The 20,832-nt window shown below is 40.1% G+C and overlaps 1 protein-coding gene across 3 annotated transcripts in view; it reads right to left on the reverse strand.

Annotated features, from left to right (window-relative positions):
- The window catches only part of WDR3 (WD repeat domain 3), a 38,277-nt gene that overhangs the window by 15,807 nt on the left and 1,638 nt on the right, over nt 1–20,832 (reverse strand). For 2 of the 3 annotated variants that reach the window (XM_069090227.1, XM_069090228.1), the window contains exons 2-11: nt 18,590–18,794; nt 17,415–17,624; nt 16,929–17,047; nt 10,719–10,797; nt 8,839–8,934; nt 7,191–7,304; nt 6,893–6,994; nt 5,590–5,687; nt 4,525–4,626; nt 3,398–3,628 (exon numbers count right to left, since the gene is read on the reverse strand). In XM_069090227.1, the coding sequence (XP_068946328.1) occupies nt 3,398–3,628; nt 4,525–4,626; nt 5,590–5,687; nt 6,893–6,994; nt 7,191–7,304; nt 8,839–8,934; nt 10,719–10,797; nt 16,929–17,047; nt 17,415–17,624; nt 18,590–18,760 (1,322 nt within the window). In that variant the 5' untranslated portion in view covers nt 18,761–18,794. Of the gene's footprint in view, nt 1–3,397; nt 3,629–4,524; nt 4,627–5,589; nt 5,688–6,888; nt 6,995–7,190; nt 7,305–8,838; nt 8,935–10,718; nt 10,798–16,928; nt 17,048–17,414; nt 17,625–18,589; nt 18,795–20,832 lie in introns of all 3 variants that reach the window. The other variant, XM_069090229.1, reaches the window with a different exon arrangement.

The raw sequence follows: 20,832 nt of genomic DNA on the forward strand, positions 1-20,832 counted from the left end.
ACTTAAATTCTCGTAGACTTATTTTCCTCACCTAAAAAAATGATAATACTGGTAGTACCTTCCTTGCAGCATTGTTGTAAGACTAAAATGATGTTATGTGTGCAAAGTGCATTGCAAATTATAAAACCCATTATGTAGATGTGATTACCAATGACATTTAATCAAATAATTAATGATCATTAATAATTATTAGCCATACTATTGTTGAAATAATATAATTTTGGTAATATTTTTTTTTCATTTTTCAAATGCTTTATTAACTTCTGATTTACATCATTAATTTAAGCCAGATTTAGAGTTACAAATTTTCTCCCCATTTTTCCCCTACCCACTGCCACAAAATAGCAGTCCCACAGGATATCCTCTCCTCCAATCTGCTCTCTCTCCCATATTTTCTCCCATACCTCTTTAGACTTTTCCAGTAGGGCATGGTGGATCTCTGTGCCCCAGTGCCTGTATATCTTATTTCCCAATTACATGTAAAATCGTATTAATAAAAGTATATATATTTTAAAAATTTGATTTTAAAACTTTGAATTCCAGATTCATTCCCTTCTTCCCTTGTCACCCACCCCGACTGGGAAGATAAGCAGTTCGGTATAGGTTGTACATGTGTAGCTAATACAAAACATTAACATAGGAGATATATTATAAAAGACTGACTATATTTCTCTCCCTCCTATCCCACCTCCCACTAGTTCTATTCTCTACTTTGACTCCGTACCTTTTCAAGTGGGTGCTTCCAACTTCCCTCCCCCCCAGCCTGCCCTCCCTTCCATCTTCTCCCCTCTTATCCCCTTCCCCCTTACTCTCCTGTTGGGTGAGATACCCTATTTAGTGTGTATTTCATTCCCTCCCCAAGACAAATTCAATGGGAATAAGGTTGACTCGTTCCCTTTTGCCTTCCTATTCTTCCCCTCCATTGTAACCATTTTCCCTTGCCTCTTCTATATGAGATAGTTTACCCCATTCTGTCTCTCCCCATCTCCTCTCATTATAATCCTCTCTCACCTCTTAATTTCACCTTTTAAGTATCATCCCTTCCTATTAAATTGGTCCTGTGCCCTCTATGTATACCTGTAAACATATATACACACATTCACATATGTATTCATAAGCCCATACACCTTCATATATAGACATATATATTTCTATTCCCTTCAACTATTTTCATACTGAGAAAAGTTTCATGAGTTACAATTATCATTTTTCCATGTAGGAATGTTAATAGTTCAACTTTGATAAGTTCCTTATGATTTCTTTTCTGTTTACCTTCTCATGCTTCTCTTGCTTCTTGTATCTGAATGTCAAATTTTCTATTCAACTCTGGTTTTTTTTATCCAGAATGCTTGAAAGTCCTCTATTCCATTGAATGATCATATTTTCCCCTGAAACATGATACTCAGTTTTGCTGGGTAGGTGATTCTTGGTTTTTTAATCCCAGCTGCTTTGACCTCCGGAACATCACATTCCAAGCCCTTTGATCCCTCAGTGTAGAAGCTGCCAGATCCTGGGTTATCCTGATTGTGTTTCCACAATATTCAAACTGTTTCTTCCTGGTTGCTTGTAATATTCTGTCCTTGATCTGGGAATTATGGAACCTGGCTATAATATTCCTAGGAGTTTTCTTTTTGGGATCTTTTTAAGGAGGTGATCAGTGGATTCTTTCAACCTCTATTTTGCCCTCTGGTTCTAAAACATCAGGGCAGTTTTCTTTGAGAACTTCCTGGAGGATGATTTCTAGGTTCTTTCTTTGATCATAGCTTTCAGGTAGTCCAATAATTTTTAAATTATCTCTCCTGGATCTATTTTCCAGGTCAGTGGCTTTTCCCATGAGAAATTTCACATTGCCTTCTATTCTTTCATTTGTTTGGATCTGTTTAACAGCATCTTGATTTCTCATAAAGTCATTAGCTTCCATTTGCTCCAATCTAATTCTGAAGCAATGATTCTCCTCATTGAGCTTTTGAGATTCTTTTTCTATCTGGCAAATTCAACTTTATAGGCATTCTTCTCCTCACTACTTTTTTGAGCCTCTTTTGCCATTTGAGTTAGTCTATTTTTTAAGGTGTGCTTTTCCTCTGGCAGGCTGTTGACTCTTAATTCGTAATTTTCTTGCATCGTTCTCATTTCTCTTCCCAATTTTTCTTCCACTTCTCTTATCTGCTTCTTAAGGTCCTCTATGGTCTGTAATCAGCTCGTATTTTCCTTTGAAGCTTTTGGTGCAGAAGTTCTGACTTCACTGTTTTCCTCCTGTTCCATGCTTTGATCCTTTTTGTCCCCAAAATATGAGTCTAATGTTGGGTTCTTCTGTTTGCTTTGTTTCCTTTGCCTGGTCATGTTGCCACTCAATTACTTGACTTTTGGGCTTTTTGCCACAATAGGACTCTGCTACCAGACAGGGGAGCTTGGTACCAAACACTGGGATTTTCTCAGCTGCTGGTGGTATTAGTTGAATGCCCTTGCTGAAGCCTCCACATGCTCTGGCAAGCTGGTCACACACCCCAGGACCTCTACCCTAGAACCACAATCCAGATCCAAGCAGGTTAAAGCAAGAGAGATTACCCCTCAGACTGGTCGTTTGGTTCCCTGACACTCTGCAGGCCAGGAGCTGAAGCTGCCATGGCTCCTCAGCAGCTTCTCACCTCAAGGGCAAAAGCTGATGCACTCCCAACTACTGGGAACCAAAGTCCACAGCGCACTGACCTCTCACTTTGTCCTTAGACTCTATGTGTTGATAAATCTGGAAATGGCTACAGCTGCTGTTGCTCTGAAGTTCCTCCTGCTGGCAGCTAGTCAGGCCCACCCTGGGGCTAAAACCTCCGACTCACATAGGCTCCCAGAGCACTACACTGGCCGATTTCTGCCGGCCTGCCGGGCTGTCCTCAGCGGGAGTTTAGCTTCTCTGTGTCATTTTGTGGGTTCTGTAGCTCCAAAGTTTGTTCAAAGTCCCCTTTTAAATGAATTGGGGAAGGTTGAAGCCGGAGCTCGGAGGACCTGCTTCCACTCCGCCATCTTGACTCCATCCCCCTAATTTTGGTATTATTAATTGAAATTATTTAATAACTATAATTAGTATAATTAACATAAATTATATTTAACAATAAAATTCAAATGTATATTACTCAGGTTCAAATTTCATTTTACAGTATCACAAAAATTTTAGATTTAAAGCTTTAATATAAAGTACAAAACCAAGTTCAACCTCTCTTTATAAACTAGTCTCAAGATACAGTTAAAAAAACAAAATGAAATGTCACATTGGATGAATTTTTAAGGAAGTGTATTTAGGTGCTTGGGAAACTAATAAGTTTTTAAAGTTAAATCACAAAACAATGGGAAGGAGAGTACCCTGACCATATGGACAGTAGCCACTAAGAAAAGCTGATTCACAAACCTGTTCCATATCTTGACAGAATCAGCAGCCGCTGAAAGGACAGCAATATTGTCAGAACTAAATGACAAGGTCCTGACATCACTGCGGTGACCCCCGATGGTGATTCTGGCTGTCCTGATGGACTGTGGGGCAGGTGTAGATGAGTTCAGTGTATACACTTCCACTAGGTTGTTTTGCAACAGGAAGACAGCTTTCAACCCTCCATGGGGAGAATGAATCAAGTCAAAGGACCTATGTGGGATAAAATTAACTTCAAAATGCATTCTAGACATAAATTTGTCACATTTCAACACAAAGATGTCCTCTGCTCAGTGTTCAAAATACTCTGACCCATCTAGATGGAGAACACATCAATGGGATGTTCAATTGTAAACAATTTTAAAGATTCAAAAATGTCATGCCTGCACAATCTTGACAATACCAATGCTAACAACATGATTATTTTCCAAGGAGTAACATTTTATACCAATTTATTTATTTATTTTGCTACACAGGAGGAACCCAGGGTAAATTACTAAGTGAGGTGAAGATGGAAAGCCACAAGGACAGCACAAAGAATAAAGAGAGGGTTGTATGATCAAAGCAAATGATTTATTTTACAAAGAATTACTTGCTTAAATCAAGAATCATCTTCTATGCCTAGTTAGCAGTAAGAACACTGGCTTTTTGTTTGTTGTTTTTTTGGTTTGGTTTTATGGGGGAAAAAGAAGGGGAAGGGAGGAGAAAGTCTATGTCCAGCTCTGTACAATGACCAGTTCGATAACATTTACTAAGCATCTAGAATGTAGAATACTAGATAATGGCATAAAAACAATATTTAGATAAGAGAAAATCCTGCCCTCATCAAACTTACAATCTAGCAGTGGAAAAAGGCATATACAGATAACTAAAACACAAAACAATACATATAAATGCATTACACATAAAACCAAAATTCTATGTGAGGTACACCGGGGGAATATAATAACATATAGAAAATTACTGACTGCAGGGATAGGGCAAACTTCATGAAGAACGCTATAGCAAGGGAACTGGGCTATGACTATCGAGGGAACCTTCATTCTGCTCGATCAAATGAAAATTTAACTGCAAAGATCTGTCTGAGAGCTAATATCACATTCACTCACTTGATCTTGGCTGAAGCTTTGATGTTAGCTACCCGCTGGATCTCATCTTGCAGAGACATACTAACCTCAAGATCTTCTTGCTCCCCTTCACCAGAACTTAATCTAGGAAAAAAATAAAAATAAAAATATCCTTAAAATTTATAATTTTTAAAAAACAGAACTCTATATTTCTCAGAGTATCCTTCCATCAAAAGAATCCGAATGGTCCAAGATAATTACACCCAAAACTGGAGCTTTTATTCAAATGTCTAAGAATTTCTTTTGACAGTAGAATTCAGGGCAAGTTAACTAAATATCTGCCCATTCCATAGGCAGACAAATAAAACATGCCAGAAATGTGTGGGAAGAAATAGTTCTGGTGCATGTGCCCTGTGTACAAAGAAAATGGGCATTAAAACAGACAGATCAAATTAAAAAGAGTTCTTGAGGAAATGAAACATCTTCTCTAACAAGTTTTTCTAAGGAAAGAAATTCAATGAAATGAATGGCCAGAGTAGCTTATACAGTATTGTATTGTAACATAAGGAAGAATCTAGTAGGAACTACAAAAGTCCATTAAGAAGGAATGAGAAAATGTAGAATGGGTATTTTTTGCCTTTTCAATGGGTGGGGAACAAAGAGAATTTGGAACTAAAAATATTTTTTTTAATTAAAAAAATAAGAAAGAGTTGTTACAGAAGGCTGATTAAAATTATTTGCTTAATACTTTCAGAAATTGGTATGTATGGCTGCATTACCTAGATCATGTGTAGTCACCTTACTAGCTTTTAAGGAGCAGCCTTAGATCACTGAGCACTAATGCTCCTTTCCCTTATGGAAAATGTATTGCCCAGTAAAAGGTAAGCAGCTTATAAGCTGGATTCCTGATAAAGGCAACATCATTTATTCATAACTTATTATTTAAGAAGAGATAGCTGATGACAACCTAGTTCTTGGCACTAATTATTGTCTTTAAAGGGGGGTGGGAGGCAATTTTCATTCTTCTAAATAAAATTTCAATTTTCCCATCAGTAAAATATGGATTGTGCCATGCATTCATGATTGAAATAAGCTGATAGAACTTACTTGGCTTTTTTTCTGGCTTTCTTAATTTTCTTATCCATTTTCTTCTGAATTTCCTCTTTGGAAAGAATATAAAACACTTCCAAAATAGAATCAGCTCCCTGCAAGAGGCAAACAGATCGTTATTAGTCCAACAACTAGGAAAGAACATTGAAGTCTATTTTATCTACAGTCAAGTCTCAATCTAACTCTTCTTCCCTGCCAGGAGCTGTGTTCAAATTCTGATTCCACTATGTACTGTAGTGTAACCCTGGGCAAAACATTCTATTTCTGAGGTGTCGGTTTCCTTTATCTTTTCAATGAGGGGAACTGATTAAATGGTATTTCCACTTAGTGCAATTTTAAACAACCTAGATCTGAAGCTGTAAAGGGGATATTTACAATAGTACTACTAAATCACACATATATAGACAGTTCTCACTTTACATTAAGTTGACCATCCTGCAGACCTCTACGTAAAGGAATTTTTGGATAATGTGAATTTGCCCACAGACACAGAGAAAAGAGGGAATGAGGGAGGGGACACTACATGGTTCAAGGACACGTGGGGATCAGTGACAGAAGTGAGACCTGAAGGAGGAGGAACATATGGGGGCCAGGGAAGCCAAATGAGAGCTTGGCCAGAACTGAGAGGAAGAACATGTGGGGAACAGACAGGAGAGCACAAGTGGTACACGGGCACTGAAGACACACACACAGTCCCAAATGTGGACTGGTGGGGGCAGGACACACAGGCAGGTGGGAGGAGCAGGGCAAAGGTCTTCTCTCTCAGCACCAGAGATCTCAAGTCTAGCCCCTAATCCACTGGCAGTAGTCTCTCCATGCATCTCTTTCTTCTGCTTTCACTTTGGGGGTGTAGGGGTGGGGGTCTGGTGGAATGCCGTGGAGCACCAAGCCAATGGGCATGAGCAGCGAGCAAGTGCATGGTACTGTACGGTAAAGTTAACACAGGTGTTTTTTTGGAATGTGGATTTCTTTCAGAAATCTTTACATAAAGTCAAATTTGAATAATGTGATTTGTATAAAGCAAGAACTATCTGTATATGGAAGGTAGGTCTCTCTAAATCTAAACCTATGATTCTAAATAAAGTCCTGTAATTTCTTTGTACCTCAGTTAACTCATCTGTAAAACTAGGATACATTTTAAATAATAACAACCATACCACCAATAACAAAGTAAGGACCTTATGATGTAAACGTCTAGACAATACTGTGAAATGAACTAACAGGATCCATGACATGTCATTTCACATTTTATAAGACAGGAGAAGACGTTTTTCTATTCCCTGCTACATGTGTTACTTACATGACAAGCAAGAATCCTGCCTGTCCGATCAACAGCGAGATTTACAACACGGTCTCGTCCTTCCCGCATTATGGAACCCGCTTTGCTACACGAAAGAATACGCTACAAAGGAAACAAGAGACAGTGGTGAAAGGCAGGCTCTGCTACATCTCTGGGAAGAAAAGCAAACAAGCGAACAGTGGGGTCCAGAAGAATGTCTGGGGTTCTCTAAAGAGCAGCACATCCCCCAACCCTACAGTGCTTCCTTCTCTAACCCATCAGCCCTGGGAAAGAGATCACTGTAAGAAAGGACTATTACATCCTCAGGGTCTTCATCCGCTTCAGGGTCCCCAGTCTCCATTCCATGGCTCCTGGGCATCCCAAGTGAAGATCCTCTGCTCTTCTTTGAGTTGGGTTCATCCAGGTCTTTCATCTATTCATTGCATGCGCATGGAAAGACAAAAAAAGACACTGTAGAAGAGGAGAAGAGGCTGCAATCTTTGCCCTGATGATATGGAATATTCCCACCCCAAAAGCTGATCAGAACCCCAGCAGCTGTGTTCATGGTCTGGACCTCTCTGATGGCAGAACAATCTTCTCCGAATACCACCTGAATACCACTCTGCCATCAGCCATGACTCTGCAGCCTCCAGGCTGCCCAAGGTCATGGTACCAAAAGAGCCCTGTCCTTCTCTCCACCTGCCCCTGCATCAGAGGATGGGGACTCTCTCACAATTAACTCTAGCACCTCAACTAAATGAGTACACATTATGCTATAGGACAAGGTTTCCTAAAGAAGCATGCAAGTGAGAAACCTACAAGAAATTCACTTCAATTTAATTCAACAGGGCTTTAGTAAGTACCCAACATGCGCTAGGGATATAAAGGCAAAAATTAGGCAGCCCATGCCTCTGAGAAACTTTGGGGAGGTGAAGGAGGTGGTAATGGGAAGGGCATCAGGAAAGTCAGGAGCCACCTGACCATTATGATTATGGCTTTCTCCAGTATCGTTCAGCAGCATGCAAGTATTGGTGACAACTGATTGGGGGTAGGAGTTGGGGGGGGAGGGTACGACGACCCTGGGTTGGGGAGAATCCAAAGGGGGGGATTTAGACAAGGGGACAAAAGTGACAGATAATCAAGGACAGAGGACTTTCTAAAGTGAAAGTGGTTAAGTTTAGGGTCAGAGTAGCTCAGGGAGTAAAGTGAGACTAGAGAGAGGGTGGTGGAACTAGGAGAATAAGAGACACAACGGAAACAAAACAGGTTTTGAAGGTGTTAGGCAAAGGAAGAAATGGAAAGATAGGAGAGTCTGGATCATGGAGGTTGCATACTTCTTGGTGGTGATGAGATCAAACGTATGAACCATCCCTATGTGGCTGAGGGGAAGGCAAGGTGCACTTCACAAGAACTGAGTTGCTTAATAACCTAGGAAGCCAGGTTTGCAAGGACATCAATGTGGATCCTGTATTCCTTGGCCATGAGGGCTAGAGGTGGGAAGGAAAAGATTGAGAACCTCGTGGCGAACTCCTTAAGAAGGAAAGGAGAATGATTTGGGGGCCAGTAGGTAACTGCAACAAGGATCTGAAGAGGATGACAGATGTTAAAGGAACAAACCTCCAAAGGAAGAGAGATTGGCGAGAACAGCAGAGGAAGGATGTGAAGCTACATTAAGGAACAAGAAGTGTGCCAGTTCCTCCATATGGCTCCATGTGTGGGGAAACCTGAGGCAGATGGGAATGAAGGAGAGGCAAGAAGTAGAGGGTGAAGTCACAGGGATTCAGGGAGGGAGAAGAGGAGGAGGATCTGTAAGCTACAGGACAAGAGACTATAAGCAAGGGTAGCTGGGACCCTATTCAGGTGCTGATTTAATTTTCTTTCTTGGACAGATGAGATAGGAAGACAAGGTTTTGACTTTTGGAGTGAAATTTCAGTCTGCAAAGCACCACAGAGCTCAAAATAATTACCTCTTCTATATAGGTGATGTCCCAAGCCCTCAGCTCACTGTCTGCAGCTCCAGTGATGAGACGTTTTTCTTCAGACACCAGAACCAGTCCCCAAACCTGAATAAAACACAAAGAGCATGACTTTCAGAAGTCCCATTTGTTACAATATCTCATTATAGTAGTATGGGTATTTTATAGTAGATTTTCTTGAGGGTTTTTTGCCTGGAATAGGGGTCCTTTCAGAGCATAGTTTCTTCTTTCTAGGGGAGGAAAGATTAATCTGGCAAGTATGGAAGCAGAGTGGAAAGAGAATAATGGGGGGCCGTATGGAAGCAGAATGGAAAGAGAATAATGGGGGGCCCTATGCTCCCAAATCAGCCACTAAGGGGCTATGTGACCTGGGCCAAATCAAAGCTCTAAGAGCTTCGTTGGCCTGATCCACAAAAGGTGACAGATGGATTTCATGACTTCTAAGATAATCTGCTCCAATATCCTGTGGTCTTTACAGAATAGCTTTTTCAGCCCCAGAATCAGAGGATAGTTATTAAATGTCTTCTCTGTGCCAGGCACTTTATAGTAAATGGGTTAGCCTTAGCAAGGTCATTTCATTATTGCAGACTAGAGGAAAGGAGAAGAGAGGAACATGTCAAGGATTTTGAAATGAAGACAATGGGAGAAGATGGAGCTCATGTCCAATGGCCTCAGTTTTTTTGGTGAAGTTCAAGGCAAAGTCATCAGCTGGGAGGGTGAAGGAGTTGCAATGGCTTGAGGAGGGTAGGGAAAGTTTGGAAAAGCTTTTGTGGGGAGTGAGATGGGGAATCCATTAGGGTGAAATGAAAAGACTGACTTATTTCAGTGAGGGTGCAGTTGAGGTTAGATAACATGAACTTGTAATGTTCCCAGGATGTACAGTTATGAGATTTCCCCACCTTCATTCAGTAGCTTGTAGGCAGGAGTGGAGGGGCTGGGTAGCAGGAGTAATCCTGAGGTGAGATCTGGCAAGAGAAGAGCAGTAACAGAGCAGGAGGGCAAGTGATTCAAGAGCAGAGGACGAAGTAGAGTTGAAACTGCCAATTACTGGGTTGGGTTGGAGAAGGAAGAAAGTGAATGCAAACAGGGGAAGGGTCGAGAAAGTCACTAAGGGATAAAGGGAAGAGAAGGCCTTGTTCAGGGTGAAGAACACTATGTATAGAAGGAGTGAAGGAAGCATAGGGACAGAAAAAAATGGCAGAAAGAGAAGTCAGGGTCAGATAGGGCAGTATCTGTTTCTAACTGGGAAAGTGGAATACTGAAAAAGTAATGACAAGAACTAGTGTGTGAACAACTCTGCTGAGGCAGAGTAAAAACACAGGACATGGGATATAAGGAATCTGAGGAAATGGGAGCATCACCTGCAAGAACACAAAGGACCCCTAGTGTAAGGGCAGGAGTTTGGGAGGAGATTAAGGCAGTAAGCCAGGGGCTGAACTTCTTGAGAAATGAAAAGAAAATGACCTAGAGGCAGGAATATTACAGCTACCTAATTCTGACTGGGTGAAAGTTAATTAATAAATCTTAACACACGCTCTTCCTTTGCACCTTCATAACACACTACACATAGTGTACAACTGTTCAGGGAATATATCTGCTCAGCCTCCAGATTTCCCACAGGAACAGCAATAGTGGTGATGGGGTGACGGCTGGAAAACTCGACTACTTCCTTTACCAAACTTCCCCTGGGGGAAGTCCCTGGGGAGGGAACACAGATACCAAGGACTTGAACCCTGCTCTCACCATGAGTTACTTAGTGCAGCTACAAAGCCAGAAAGCATGTGCTAAGTGATGCAAGGGCTATAAACCCTGATCTGGTTCAAGCCACCCTTCCCCAATGGCCAAATGACTTCTCTTCCCCTTGCAGTTACCTCAGTTCGGTGGCCAATCATGGTTTTGAAGCAATGCTGTGTATCAAGGTCCCACCATTTCACCATAGTGTCTTTGCCACTGAAAGTAAAAACAGAAAAATCATTTGCACAACAATGTCACACTAACAGGAAAATCAATGACCCAGCTACTGTTTTACAAAGAATCAACCTAGAGAAACCCCAGTACAATCCAGTAATATTATAAGGAATCTAAAATTTTAAATGATCTGAAGCTTTGGAAGAAGACATTGAGAAAGAAGGGTCTTTAAAAAAAAATCCATACTGGGAGAACAAGGAAGAACAAGACCTGTCTGCAAAGGAAATATGTGAGGAAATCTTGGAATACCATATTCTATTTTTTCTTCGCATTCTTTTTTAAAAGCAATTGGGGTTAAGTAACTTGCTCAAGGTTACACAGCCAGTTATTTCTGGGTGTGGTGCTAAGTATCTGAGCCCAGATTCGATTCCAGGTCTCCTGACTCTGGGGCCGGTGCTCTTACTCACTGCGCCACCTGGCCACCCCTAAGCAATTGGGGTTAAGTAACTTGCTCAAGGTTATATGGCCAGGTGTTTCTGGGTGAGTGCTAAGTATCTGAGCCTGGATTCGATCCCAGGTCTCCCGACTCTGGGGCCAGAGCTCTTACTCACTGCACCACCTGGCCATCCTGGAATACTATATTCTAAAAGGTAAAGAAAAAGGCTCACAATCTAAGTTACTTTGCAAAGCTGAGTATAACATTACAGGAAAAAAAAAGGGGGGGGGGGCGCCTTTAATGGAATAAAGGACTTTCAAGCATTTCTGATGAAAAGACCAGAACTCAGTAGTAACTCTAAATTACAAACACGAGTTCAGAAAAACCTAGAAAGGCAAATTGATTTGAGCAATTAGAGGGAGGTGTAGGATAACATAGTACTAAAATCCTAACAGAAGAAGAAACAACTGTTCTTTCAGAACCTAATTCCTTAAAGAGGAATGAGAGAGTCAAAGAAGAAAAACACAGCTCCTATTCTGAGGATCTAAAGAGGAGGAAAAAGATTAAAAGGAACACATTAATGTAGAATGGAAGGAAAAGGGTACCCCCTTTCAGTACCCCTGAACTTGCTATTCCTTGTCATCAAAGTGCACAAGAAAAAGACTACACAAAAAGGAATAGGGGGATGGGACATCAGATGATCCTCTTGAAAAGGGCTAAGGAACAAACACACACACACATACACACACAGAGTTGAAAAGTAGAAATACAGCAAACAGGCAAACTATTTTATATAGGGAGGTAAGGCTTAAGAAGGAGAATATCAGGGGCAGCTAGGTGGCGCAGTGAATAGAGCACAGGCCCTGGAATTAGGAGGACCTGAGTTCAAATCCGGCCTCAGACACTTAATACAAAAACTAGCCATGTGACTTTAGGAAAGTCACTTAATCCCAACTGCCCTCCAAAAAGCTTAAAAAAAAAAAAAAAGGAGAATATCAGGGAGGAAATATTGGCAAGCTAAACAAATTTCCTAATCCTGAAGGTAGACTTAAAAGAGAAAAAAAAAAAGAACTAGAATCCGGGCAGGTAACTTGCTGCCTCTTACACATCTAAGAAATGGCTGAACAAACTAAGGTATAAAATAACAGGCCCTATATGTATAAAAATATTTATAGAAGCTCTGTGGTGGCAAAGAATTGGAAATTGGGGGGAATACTCAACAATTGGGGAATGGCTGAACAAGCTGTGGCATATGATCATGATGGAATACTATTCTGGTATGAGAAATGACGGGGTGGGGGTGGATTTAGAAAAAAACAGGACAAGACCTCTATAAACTGATGCAAAGTAAAGTGAGAAGAACTGGGAGATCATTGTGCACATTAACAGCAATGTTGTAAGGATGATCCAGCGTAAAAAACACATGAAGATCAGAGATAATTCTAAAAGACTCATGATGAAAAACTGCTATATACCTTCAGAGGGAGAACTGATGAACTCCTACTGTAAAATGAATTATAACTTTCTCACTTAATTGTTTTTGAAAGATGGCTATTATGGAAATGTTCTGCATGATTCCATATGTACAATTAATTGATACAATTTTGTTTGCCTTCTCAGTGGGTGGGAAGGAGAGAATTTGGAACCCAAAACTTTTTTTTAAATAAAGACACTCTGAAAAGATAGGTACCACCAGTAGTATATTGGGAGAAATTAAAAGAAGGAACTATTTAAAAACAACAACAAAGTAATAGACTATTAGTGAGCAGTAAGAAATGAAATAGAATCCTGGGATGTATGAAGGGATGCTGAAATAAGTGAGCAGAACCAGGACAAGTTATACCACGTCAGCAAGACTAGAAAGAAAACAATTTTAAAAGACTTAAAAATTCTAATCACACAATGATCAAACATGTCTCCAAAGGACCTAAAATGAATGTTACCCACGTCTTGCCAGAGAGGTGATGGATACAAGGTGCAGAAAGAGACAAACATTTCTAGATTTGGCCACTGCAGGGATTCGTTGTATTGGGCTATACTTATTTGTTACAAAAGGGTTTTCCCCTTCTTCCTTTTTCTGTTTTTAATTGGAGATAGGGTAGGGAGAGAAGATAGGTCAGCAGTAACAATGCTGTAAGAGAGAGCCAGTATAATTTTTTAAAATGTACAGAAGTACAGAAGGAAGAAAATAGCAATCAGTAAGACACTTTTGGAAGTAACATACAGAATTTATACATGCAAATATACATATATGAAAGCAGTATTAAATAAAGGTTCTTGATTCCACAAGGCATCTTTGTTCCGTTCTGCTGTCTGTACAGAAATGCTATTTGTTGCTCAAAGAATTTTTTTAAATTTCTTTTTGGGGAGTCCAGATGGCAGAATAGAAGCAGGACCTCCCCGCGACTCCGGCTTCCACCTTCCCCAATCTGTGTAAAAAGGGGACTCTAAACAAACTTTGGAGCTGCAGAACCCACAAAATGACACAGAGAAGCTAACCTCCTGCTGAGGACAGCCCTGCAGGCCTGGAGGAATCGCCCAGCGCAGCACACAGAGCAGAGCCCAGCTCCACACCATGGCTTTAGCCCCAGGGCGGGCCTGAACAGCCTCAGCTGGAGGGACTCCAGATCAGCACAGCTGTGGCCCTTTCCAGATTTATCAACACACAGATGCAAAGGACAAAGTGAGAGGTCAGTGCAATCTAGACTTTGGGATCCAGTAAGTGGGAGTGCGTGGTTTTTACCCCCAGGGTGAGAAGCCTATGAGATGCCTGGCACAGCCAGCTAGCGCCATGTGGCAGCTTCAGCTCCTGGCCTGCAGAGTGTCAGGGAACCAAACGACCAGTCTGAGGGGTAATTGCTCTTGCTTTAACCTCCTTGGATCTGGATTGCATCTAGGGTAGAGGTCCTGGGGTGTGTGTCCAGCTTGCCAGAGCGTGTGGAGGCCTCAGAGACGGCATACATCTAATACCTCTGGCTGTTCCAAATTCTCTCCTTCCCACCCACTGAGAAGGCAAACAAAATTATATCAATTAATTGTACATATGGAATCATGCAGAACATTTCCATAATAGCCATCTTTCAAAAACAATTAAGTGAGAAAGTTATAATTCATTTTACATATAATTCATCAGTTCTCCCTCTGAAGGTATATAGCAGTTTTTCATCATGAGTCTTTTAGAATTATCTCTGATCTTCATGTGTATCTCATACCTTTTCACTGAGAAAAACCCAGTGTTTGGGACGAAAGCTCCCCTATCTGGTGGCAGAGTCCAAAAAGCCCAGGGGTCAAGTGACTGAGGGGTGACATGACCAGGTAAAGGAAACAAAGCAGACAGAAGATTCCAACATTACACTCCTATTTTGGGGACAAAAAGGAGGAAAGCATGGAACAGGAGGAAGACAGTGAAGTCAGAACTCCTGCACCAAAAGCTTCAAAGGAAAATACAAGCTGGCTACAGGCCATAGAGGACCTTAAGAAGCAGATAAGAGAAGTGGAGGAAAAATTGGGAAGAGAAATGAGAACAATGCAAGAAAATTATGAAATGAGAGTCAACAGCCTGCCTGAGGAAAAGCACACCTTAAAAAAATAGACTAACTCAAATGGCAAAAGAGGCTCAAAAAGGCAATGAGGAGAAGAATGCCTTAAAAAGCCAAATTTGCCATATGGAAAAAGAATCTCAAAAGCTCAATGAGGAGAATCATTGTTTCAGAATTAGATTGGAGCAAATGGAAGCTAATGATTTTATGAGAAATCAAGATGCTGTTAAACAGATCCAAACAAATGAAAGAATAGAAGGCAATATGAAATATCTCATGGGAAAAACCACTGACCTGAAAAATAGATCCAGGAGAGATAATTTAAAAATTATTGGACTACCTGAAAGCTATGATCAAAGTAAGAACCTAGAAATCATCCTCCAGGAAGTTCTCAAAGAAAACTGCCCTGATAGAACCAGAGGGCAAAATAGAGGTCGAAAGAATCCACTGATCACCTCCTCAAAAAGATCCCAAAAAGAAAACTCCTAGGAATATTACAGCCAGGTTCCGGAATTCTCAGAGATTAAGGAGAGAATATTACAAGCAACCAGGAAGAAACATTTTAAATATTGTGGAAACACAATCAGGAAAACCCAGGATCTGGCAGCTTCTACACTGAGGGAATCCAAGGGCTTGGAATATGATATTCCGGAGGTCAAAGGAGCTGGGATTAAAACCAAGAGTCACCTACCCAGCAAAACTGAGTATCATATTTCAGGGGAAAATATGGTCATTCAGTGGAATAGAGGATTTTCAAGCATTCTTGTTGAAAAAACCAGAGTTGAATAGAAAATTTGACATTCAGATACAAGAAGCAAGAGAAGCATGAGAAGGTAAACAGGGAAAAGAAATCATAAGGAACTTATCAAAGTTGAACTATTAACATTCCTACATGGACAAACAATAACTATAACTGATGAAACCTTTCTCAGGAGTTGAAGGGAATATATATATACACATACATACATACATACATATATATATATATATATATATATAGTCTATATATGAGGGTATATGGGCACATGAATACGAATGTGTGTATATGTTTACAGGTATACATACATAGAGGGCACAGAACCAATTGAATATTAAGGGATGATACTTAAAAGGTGAAGTTAAGAGGTGAGAGAGGAATATAATGCGAGGAGATGGGGAGAGACAGAATGGGGTAAACTATCTTATATAGAAGAGGCAAGGGAAAATGGTTACAATGGAGGGAAAGAATAGGAAGGCAAAAGGGAATTCCCATTGAATTTGGCTTGAGGAGGGAATGATATACACACTAAATAGGGTATCTCACCCTACAGGAGAGTGGGGGGAAGGGGATGAGATGGGGGATGATGGAAGGGAGGGCAGGCTGAGGGGGAGGGAAGTTAGAAGCACCCACTTTTGAAAAAGTATGGGATCAAAGTAGAGAACAGAACAAGTTGGAGGTAGGATAGGAGGGAGGGAAATATAGTCAGTCTTTTACAATATATTTACTATGTTATTGTTTTGCATTAGCCACACATGTATAACCTATACTGAACTGCTTATCTTCCCAGTAAGGGTGGGTGACAAGGGAAGAAGGGAATGAATCTGGAATTCAAAGTTTTAAAATCAAATGTTTAAATATATATATACTATTATTAATACTATTTTACATGTAATTGGGAAATGAGATATACAGTCACTGGGGCATAGAGATCCACTGGAAAAGTCAAAAGGGATAGGGGAGAAAATATGGAAGAGAGCAGATTGGAGAAGGGGATATCCTGTGGGACTGCTATTTTGGGGCGGTGGATAGGGGAAAAACGGGAAGAAAATTTGTAACTCAAAATCTGGCAGAAACGAATGATGTAAATCAGAAGTTAATAAAGCATTTGAAAAAAAAGAACAAAAAATTCTTTTTGATGATAATTTAAAAAAAACTTTTTTGATGATACTAAAGAAGATACATTATCATCTAATTTGCCACTACGCCCTGAGGACCTTTCCATCTTCAGCAGAGCTGATTCCTTCCATATATATTTGCCCCATTAGAATGTGAGTTCCTTTTTTCTCATTTTTCTATTTGCATCCTAAGTACATAGTACACTTCTTTTAACCTAATAAGCCAATAATTGTTTTCATTCTTCCATTCATCCATTCCTGAGCAGTCCCAATGAAAGAAGAGAAGTGGGGAAGACCTAGTAGGGTAACTATTAGGTCTTTACCTGGTAACCAGCAGGTTTTTTTCTCGTAGGAATAGTGTCTGTGTGATGGCATCCTTATGTCCCTTCAGACGGTAGAGGCCACTCTCATTGATCACATCCCACACAATAACATCAGTGTCCTTTGAAGAGAACAGAGATGGCAAAAACAAGATTAGTGTTGTCCAACAAGAGACCAGCCATTCCTTCACTGCTGTTCTTACCTAATTCACATATGACTCATGCTACCCTGCCTTTCTAATTCTGTGAGAAGAAGCTACCTTCGAAGGTTTAAAAGCATCAAAAGAACCAGAAGTGCTCTGGGAAGCTCATCTCCAAATCTTACGATTCATCCTAAATCCCACCCCAAGCAATTGTAGTTTCATATCGCTGAGAGTCCAAAGCCTCCCACAAAAACTCTTACAAAAAAAATCCATTTGAACATATGATTGTATCTTTATTTTATCAAAGGTTCAGTACATGCCCAGTCACGTCCCCCACAATTCCTACCTTTGAGCCAGACACTAGCCTGCCTCCAAGCTGATCATAATTCAAGGCAGTGACAGCTGCCTTGTGTCCATTGAAAGTCACATTCCCTTCACCACTCAGAAGACTGAAGATGCAGATAGATCCATCCTCATAGCCCACAGATAAGTGTAATCCATCTGGTGAGGGACATAAACAGGTAACTTCATGTTTGAGCCCCTGGAGAATAAGAATCTGAAAACACAAAAAAAAAACAAGAACGCTGAAACGAGCTGTGCAGGAGCTAAGCTTTCCTTTTCTGCAAAGGTGGGGAGATATTTGTACACTTAATGTCAATGACAATTATTCAAATCATATTTCAGATAGTAATTACATGCTGAGTCTTTTTGAGGCAGGAATTATTAGTCCCATTGGTTAAGTGAAATGAAGGTAGAACAATGAGTAAGGTAACTTATCAAAACAACACAAAGTAAGTCTGCCAGGCAAGAGCAATAAACTATCAAACTTTTACTTCATGCAAATGCTAGCAATAAAATTTTGATTTTGGGACTTAAGGGTTAAAAGTATAACATATACTATTTTCAGAAGAACAAATTTTCAGGATATCAGAATTATTTTCAGATTCTCTCTGTAAATGAATTAACTTCTTAGGACATATCAAGCATGTAACTGGGGAAAGATGGAGGATGATACAGGCAGTTAATCTGCTTACTCCTTATTTTATCATGCCTTCCTCTATCTGGACCTCACTTTCTTTATCTTTAAAAGGGGAATCAAACTAAAAGATCTCTTCCAGCCTTTTCCTAGCTCTAAATCCTATGATTCTCTCTCCTCCACAACATAAGAAAACATTTTAGTTTTTACCCTGAAATTTGCTGATAACCTGTAAGAACTGGACATTTAAGGCCAAGATCAGGCAGGGGGTTCAAAAGCAAAGTTCTGAGAAATAGCAAAAAATCAGCAGATTAATTCCTTTAAGGTACCCTACAGATATTGGGGAGGAGTCCCTGAGATTGTGGTAATGCTAGCACCCATGGTTTGGACCTGATATTATGCTGTTTGTTGCCAAAGAAAGAGGATCCCTGTTACATGAGAATGGGTGTAGTCATAGACAAATTGCTCTCTAGCATCTCCCTCTTCTCTACCCCCCCATTTACCCTAATATAAATCCTGAAGTCACTAGTGGATGACTACTTTACCTTCTCTCCTTTTCGTATATCCCAGATGAAGACGTGTTCACAGGCTGGCACCGCCACATAGCGCCCCTTCTCACCACGAAGAGTTACAAAGACAATGTTGCCCTTCTGGCTGCCAATCAAACCAAAGACAGCACTGGCAGCATAACGCAGGTACTGCTTGGTGAGCCCCATGGCAAACCATCTAATTCCACAGGAAGTAAACCACCTGTAAGCAAATAAACAATTCAATTCTTTTAGATTCCCTGTGCTGTCAGATGGCTACTGAGTAGTCACATGATTAACAACAGACAACATGTGCTTGTTTGTTATATGAAGTTATACTAAATTACTTCTTTTAACATAAAGCTACACACATTACTTATCTTGGCCTTCATTTTGTATACATTCTTGATTAATGTTACTCTAACTCCAGACTAGTTATATTATGTCTGATGTACCTTAATCAGATCTGTGACATTCAAGTCTCAACATAGCTGAATAACTAGTCACATTTCAGCCCATTTAGCCATTAATTATGCTAAATTTCTTCTCTTATTTTAATTAACCCACTCAAGATTCAGTTTTAGCACTTTTCCATCTCTTTCCCTTGGTAACTGAATCCACCCCCATGGTTTAACTATGGCCACAGTTCAAATGATTCCTGTATATTTCTCTAGGGCCAATTTCCCTATCTACACTTAGATGATCACTACAGGGCCTTCACTGTTACCTCAAACTCAGTATGTTCAAGATCAAACTAATCACCTGTTCCTTAAAACCTTCTCTGTCTCCTCACTTTCTATTTTCTGTTAGAATCCCCCCCTGCTTCCCCCCCCCCCCATCATTCTCCCAATTACTCAGTCTCAAAACCTTGGAGGCATTTTTAGCTCTTTCCATTCTCTTGTGCCCTGGGTTTGAATCTCATCTCTGCCACTGGGGTTCTTAAAAGCCTGGTCCTTCCCTCTCGGATCCCTTCTCTGAACTCATCCAATCAGAACTGAAGTTTAGGGGGTAGCTTAAAGTAATGCCATCTTTTCTACCCATTCTTTTCTTTATTACTTTTAGCAACTCTCACACTAGCGTGACAATAGTCTCCTGGTTGGCTTCCCTAATCCAGGTTCTCCCAGATCTAATACAACTGGCATAAGCAATAATACTCCTTAAATACTACTTTTCATCCCAGCATGCTCACAAGGATAAACATTTAGTGACTGTAAGCTTCTAACTCCAAAGTCTCTGCTTGTATTTAAAGACCATCCATAAAATAACCCCAACCCAACTAATCAATATAATTTTACCCCAACTATTTCTCAAAGCATAACTTCATCTTGTGCTCAGGTTCTCTCACATTCCATCACTCCAACATCTATCATTACTATTTATGTCCTTATTCAAGTGATGCCCCATTAAAAAAAAAAAGTTTCCTCTCTGTTCTCCACCCAACCTCAAAACCCAGGTTACATTCTAACTCTTCTATGCAGTTATCCTTGCATTTTATTTTGTAGCACAAAATTCAGCCCTGGATAGGCACCCTGGTACACTGAAAAGATTGTGTGCATAAGATAAGAAGGTCAACTAGTCTGTCCCTGATGCTCACTACCTGTGTGACCTTCAGCAAGTCACTTAATTTTTCATGAGCCTCAGTTTTTCAATCTGTAAAATAAAGGGGGGCTGGTCCTCACACCATATACCAAAATAAACTCTAAATGGATACATGACCCTAGCTATAAAAGGTGACATCATGAACAAATTAAAGGAGCAAGGAAGAAATTATCTTTAGGACCTATGGACAAGGAATGAGGTCATGACTAAATTAATGATAGAGAGGATGACATAAAACAAAATGGACAATTTTGATTACATAAAATTTATGTTTTTGCATAAACAAATCTGATGTAATAAAAATTAGAAGGGAAACAGGTAACTGAGGAAAATATTTGCAGTAAGTTTCCAATAAAAGTTTTCTATGATAAAAGGTCTCATTTCATTTGAATCATAAACTGATTCAAATTATTAAGAACAAGAGCTATTCCCCAATAGATAAATGGTATAAGGATTAAGAATAAGCAGTTTTCAAAGAAAGAAATCCAAACTATCAACAATCATATGAAAAAGTAGTCTCAATGCTAATAATTAGAAAAATGCAAATTAAAGCAACGTGGAGGTCCACCTCACAACTACCAGAGTAGGAAAAATGACAAATGTTGGAAGAACTAGTGAACTCCTGGTGAAGCTGTGAATTGATTGAGCCATTCTGGAAAATA

The sequence above is a fragment of the Petaurus breviceps genome, unplaced genomic scaffold, assembly GCF_028583685.1.
Source record: "Petaurus breviceps papuanus isolate PSGF00001 unplaced genomic scaffold, PetGlider_PUasm1.0 186, whole genome shotgun sequence".
Lineage (NCBI taxonomy): Eukaryota > Metazoa > Chordata > Mammalia > Diprotodontia > Petauridae > Petaurus > Petaurus breviceps.